Raw genomic sequence first — 5,531 nt, 5'->3', positions numbered from 1 at the left:
ATCCCACAAAAACAGACCACAGCGGTGGCTAGTGGTTGAGCACCCGCCTCGCATGCGGGAGGTGCGGAGTTCGATCCCCAATGCCGCCAGGCACCCACCGGTGATACAATGGGTACAAGCTTTCCCTTGCCTGGTGCTCGGCTTATTCATGGTGAAATGCTTGGGAAATTGGTCTTTGACCCCACCTTGAGCAAATGGAAATACCTTGTGCCATGGCGCTCTTTGGCCGCAGATGCCCTTGCGCCATAAAAATTCACTATCATCAAAAGCAGACCACGCGAAAATTGTTGTTGTTGCTGCTGTTACCCTCATACAATGGCACATGCCCACATAGGGAGATTGGCCAAGAATTAGGGGGCACAGAGTTTTTCAGGTAAATATTTCTTGGACGAAAATAAAGTGAGTGCTAAGGAAGGAAAAAGTAAACAGAAAGGAACAACGAAATGAAACGGGAAATGCATAACGCACGCAGGAGATCGAGACTGATGTTTATAGCTGAGTGGTTAAATGACAATGATAACTGCAAGGATAAAAATAATATTGGAAAAAAATAAAAAAATACCAAGGTAGCCGATTTGGTTCCATTAAAAAATTTTGGACGGCGGTAAAAACAGACTTGTGGCTGTAGCCAAGTATGGTGGCGTATGACTGGGCTGCTCAAACAAAGGCCAAGCTGTTGGCTGTTGTAGTGGTTTCTCTAAAAGCCGTCTTCTCATCATTGTGTGTATCGGCGACAAAACAACAAAAAATGATCTATGGTTTCGTTCTCACCACAGAATACACAGACGGTATTAAGCGCCAACCCAGACCCGTGAAAATAAAAATTTAAGCTTGGGATCCGGCAGCGGAGCCTTGATAGAGATACCTCAAGCTGCCGTGAATGGCATGATTACCTGCTCCACGAATACCTCAGGCGCAGGTAATCATCAGGTCTTAAAAGAGATCCAGTTGTCATTCTTAACAAATTCTGTGTTCGAAATTTCGCTGCTGTAATGTACGCTGTAGCCGGAACGATAGGTAGCACGGGGCAATTGAGAGACGCCTTTGCCAGGTAGTTCGCGAAAATGAACATCACAGAAGACAAAGCCACTTCATTTTCCTTTTTATCTAAACAAAAAAAAAAGCTCAGTAACGCTCACCGAACGCAAGAGTGCGGGTATGGGGCATTCAAAACACGAAATGTTCAAACGTCCTTCGCAGGATTAAGCACTAGGATGAACTGCCCTGAGCACACTTTGCGTCACGCTATCTGTCTTCCTTCGGGGCTGGCCCAGCGCCGCCAAATCGAGTGGAAGCCCGTGTCCTGGTCTTCAGCCGCGAAAAAGAAGAGAGCGTCGTTGTCTTCGTTCTCTTCTCGCGGAAGCTGAAGGCACGGCCAGCAGCTCGCGGGGCACGTTCGATCGCAGTGGCGTGCTCTCAGGGACTGTGAACGCCCGACATCTGCGAGGCTCGACCACAATGCTGAGGCGGACGCTTCCCAGGGGCGCTTTTCTTGGCGTCCTCATCGTAGCGGTCTCCGTCAGCCAGGCGGCGGAAAGCGACACACGACCTCTCTCAGGCGAGTCGGTGTGGGGTACAGAGCACTGCACGGGCTCGGGCTGGTCTAATAATAATAATAATTGGTTTTGGGGGAAAGGAAATGGCGCAGTATCTGTCTCATATATCGTTGGACACCTGAACCATGGGGTAAGGGAAGGGTAAAGGAGGGAGTGAAAGAAGAAAGCAAGAGAGAGGTGCCGTAGTGGAGGGCTCCGGAATAATTTCGACCACCTGGGGATCTTTAACGTGCACTGACATCGCACAGCACACGGGCGCCTTAGCGTTTTTCCTCCATAAAAACGCAGCCGCCGCGGTCGGGTTCGAACCCGGGAACTCGGGATCAGTAGTCGAGCGCCCTAACCACTGAGGCACCGCGGCGGGGCCGGGCTGGTCTGGAAAATGCGCTGTTTCGCTGGGCCTGAGCCGGCTGCCGGGTTTAAATTTCGAGTCCGGGCCGGACTCGGGCCCGTACACTGCACGTGTCCGGCCTTCGATTCATTACCGCGGAGTGAAAGTACACTTCGGGCGCTCTAGCAGCGACACGGATGAAATAGTTCCATGGCGTGGACACAAGAAAAAAAGTTAACGCTGATCTTTTTATTTTTTGTGATTGCTATGTTGCATTTTTCTCATAAAAATTACAAACAACCCTTTTTTGTTCGGCCTGGCGACCTGGAAACACTTTGCAATGAAATAATCCTGGTGCTAAAATCTTCGTGGACGTGAAATGAAAGAAAGCTCATTTGTAGACCAAGCATAAACAAGCGTCATTTGTAGAAATGTCATTTCTAGACCAAGTATAAACAGGGTCACTCATAGTGCTATGTCAAAGTAACTTCGAACGCGCACGTACGGTTGCGTTGGATAATACAAGAGAAAAACAGAATTTTTCAGTGGCTGTAGAGCTTCACTTTACTTGCTTTATTCACCTTAAAGACCCGCTTCAGGGGTATTACATAAGGGATCAGTTAATAAATTCATCGATAACATTGACACCCAAGATATTGAGACCCAAGAAGACCCATCGAGACCCAAGATATTAAACTTATTTTTTGAAATACGGCGGAGTGCTTGAAGCCACTTTTTCGCCGCCGCAGTGCGCGGCAATTGCTTCGGTCACTTGCAAATATAGGCATGCGCCACTTATCGCAAACACTGCGCTACTTGTGACGACTGCGGGCCATGTTTTTCGCGAGAAGCTGTACGAGGCCTGCGGAAGTCACGCAGGCTTCATCATAATAATCAGCCTGACTACGCCCACTGCAGGGCAAATACCTCTCACATATATCTCTCCAACTAACCCTGTCCTTTGCCAGCTGTGGCCACCTTAGCCCAGCAAACTTCTTGATCTTATCCGCCAACCTAACCTTCTGCCGCTCCCTGGTATATCTGCCTCCTCTTGGAATCCAGTCCGTCCCCTTTAATGATAATCGGTTATCTTGCCTTCGCATTACATGCCGTACCGAAGCCATTTCTTCCTCTTGGTTTTTGCTAGGATGTCATCAACATGTTTGTTCCCTCACCCACTCTGCCCTCTTCGTGACTCTTAACGTTACACCTACCATTTTTTTATAGCTCATTGTCCTTAAGAACTTTACGTTAGCCTCCGCGTTTCTGCCCAGTAGGTGAGCATCGTTAACATGCAGTTGTTGTATGCTTTTCTCATGAGAGATATTGGTAAACTGCCGTTCATGATCTGACAGAACACACCAAACGAGCTCCCTCTCATGATCCAGACCTGCCCCCCACATTAAACCCCCATGAACCATAAACCATTTCTTTTTATCCGATGAAGAATTGCGCAACACTGGGATTCGAAACTCGGTCCTCTCGCACGCGAGGCGGATACTCTACCTCTACGCCATCGCAGCATCTCTACGCAGGCTCAGGAGGCTCCTAAGCCGTGAGAACAAAAGCTGGTCGCAAGAAGCTGAATGCATACTTGTGATTCCGCAGGAAGCTCACCAGCCCGTAATTACCGCCCGGTGTCTGGCCCCGTTTACACCACGTAGTCGCCCACCTCCATCCACCCGTTCATTTTTCCTGGTCGTTCACAGTTTAGGCTGTTGCTGCGCCTAGAATTATTTCGTGGGAAACATTATTTTCCTATCCTACTGCCTACCGCCACAAGGAAACTAATGTTTAGGGATTTGATGGTTGAACTTTGCGGGACTAGCAGCTTGTCATAATGACTATGCGCATAGAGTACGCTATATTCTTGAAGCGAAAGAGGTATTCACTTCTGAGAACTTACATAGTGTTCTGTGTGTTTCTAGTTTTTGTTCTTTGTGATTGTTGCCAAGTTTACGTCGGTATTCGCGGTTATGTCATGTAGCGAAAACAGACAGTAAAGCAATTGAAAACATGGTAAACAGCCGTGTTTTCAGTTGCTTTACAGTCGGATCGGCATACCGAAGGTTGCTCTCGTTTTCTTGCTCACAGAAGAAGGAATTACCCTGTTTTCCTGCTGTCATATAAGTAACATGATTCTTCTCTTTACTTACAGGCCAAGAGACGGCGTTATTGGAAAGCCTTTCGGGGTGGTCTAAGGCTGGCCTTCCGATTTCTGGCTACTCCGGCACCGCTGACAGTGTCTGGCCAATCCTAAAGACAAGGGAGACGTTCCGCATTCGCATCGCAAGCGCTGCAGGCATGAATCGCCGGAAGAGAGAAGACGGTCTGGACGAGGTTCCAGAGCGGAAGCTACGCAAGCAGCCCCGGCCCCGACTTCCGTTCTTTATTGTGGAACCTGCGCGCGACCACGCGGCTGTTCGCAAATCCATTCTGAGGAGGCCCACCCACCCCGAATCATCCAACGCGTACGGTGACTCAGCTTGTGAGCATGCCACGATCATCGAGCAGATCATGCGAAGCAAGCGCGAAAAGAAGCACATTAGCCCCCTGATCTTCATCCTTCGCCGACACCTGGCGCAGAATAAGACTGCAAACGCCAGCACCACGCTCGGTGCCAACCAAACGGAAGTTGCCGCAGAGTTCAAGAACGAAACCGCTGAGAGCAGCCGCCGTCGCCGGCAGCTAGCGATCGACGTCATCAAGAAGGTCATCTTGAACAAGATACTGGCTGCAAGTCGTGTGGGCATGGGACCGCAACCTGGTAAGGACGATTCGAGTCTAGGCGTGATGACTGCTCCGGCACTGCTCATGCGGAAACTTCCTCTCTCAGCGGAGAGCATCACCAAGGACACTGGGCCAAAACAGCCCTCCTTCGAATTGACTTACGAGGTCCAGGCTGTCAAGTACAGCGACAGCGAGGCGGGTCAAGAACTGTACCCGTACGGTTTCCGTTTCGTATCCGATAGCCAGCTTCCCGCGGAAATGACGGTCTTCGCGATGGCCATGATAGTGTTTCCGCTCCCCATCATCGGCCTGCTCCTTGTGTTGAGCCGCCATTTCAAAATGACTTCCAAGAGGAGGATAGTCAAGAATCCGCTCGAAGCCACCCTGGCCACCTCCGGTTCGAAAACTTCGGATGCAAGGTTAACGATCTGCACAAACACCCCGTGCCCCAGTGCAACGCAACCAGCCGGCTACTCCGTTGTGTAATGCGGAGAACGAAAACCTTACTGGCATGCTGAGGTGGTTGTTTTGCTTGCTGTCATTCTACAGCTTGAACATTTAGAGCGACAGACACTAACAAGGGCTTAGGGGAAAGAAGAAAATAAATCCGCAGCTGCTCTGCTGTATCAGTTGTTTGCGCATCCAAAGGCATCGGCGCATGCATGACAGGCTTCAGAGCTGTGTAGGTGCTGTCGACAACAGGGCTCTCTCGGCATTAGGCACGGGTTATCCACAGGACCAAGTTTACTTCTCAAAGCTTGATGCGTACATTCTGTCCCCGCCTCCGTCCACACACAGAAATACTGCTCTAGAGCAAAGGCAGCTCGCATAACCATAGATGTCAGAGTGAACGCGATATCACATCACTTATGTCCGCTGATAGGAGGCGGACGCAATGGTAACCGTAAACGATT

At 49.8% G+C, this 5,531-nt stretch overlaps 1 protein-coding gene across 1 annotated transcript; it reads left to right on the top strand.

Annotated features, from left to right (window-relative positions):
- The first annotated feature begins 1,338 nt into the window (after positions 1-1,338).
- On the top strand, positions 1,339-5,231 carry LOC144118328 (uncharacterized). The gene is made up of 2 exons (XM_077651285.1): positions 1,339-1,558; positions 4,046-5,231. The coding sequence occupies exons 1-2, from the start codon at positions 1,459-1,461 to the stop codon at positions 5,101-5,103; spliced, it is 1,158 nt and encodes a 385-aa protein (XP_077507411.1). The 5' UTR covers positions 1,339-1,458; the 3' UTR covers positions 5,104-5,231.
- The last annotated feature ends 300 nt before the right edge of the window (positions 5,232-5,531 follow it).

The sequence above is a fragment of the Amblyomma americanum genome, chromosome 2, assembly GCF_052857255.1.
Source record: "Amblyomma americanum isolate KBUSLIRL-KWMA chromosome 2, ASM5285725v1, whole genome shotgun sequence".
In the NCBI taxonomy this organism is placed as follows: domain Eukaryota; kingdom Metazoa; phylum Arthropoda; class Arachnida; order Ixodida; family Ixodidae; genus Amblyomma; species Amblyomma americanum.
Note: the sequence above shows the minus strand (reverse complement) of the source record. Positions and strands in the feature narration are given on the sequence as shown.

Bases quoted from the DNA above. Each gene is read 5' to 3' on its own strand.
- LOC144118328 (XM_077651285.1), top strand. From the start codon at position 1,459: ATGCTGAGGCGGACGCTTCCCAGGGGCGCTTTTCTTGGCGTCCTCATC. The intron at 1,559-4,045 runs GCGAGTCGGTGT...CTTTACTTACAG, and splicing joins CGACACACGACCTCTCTCAG to GCCAAGAGACGGCGTTATTG.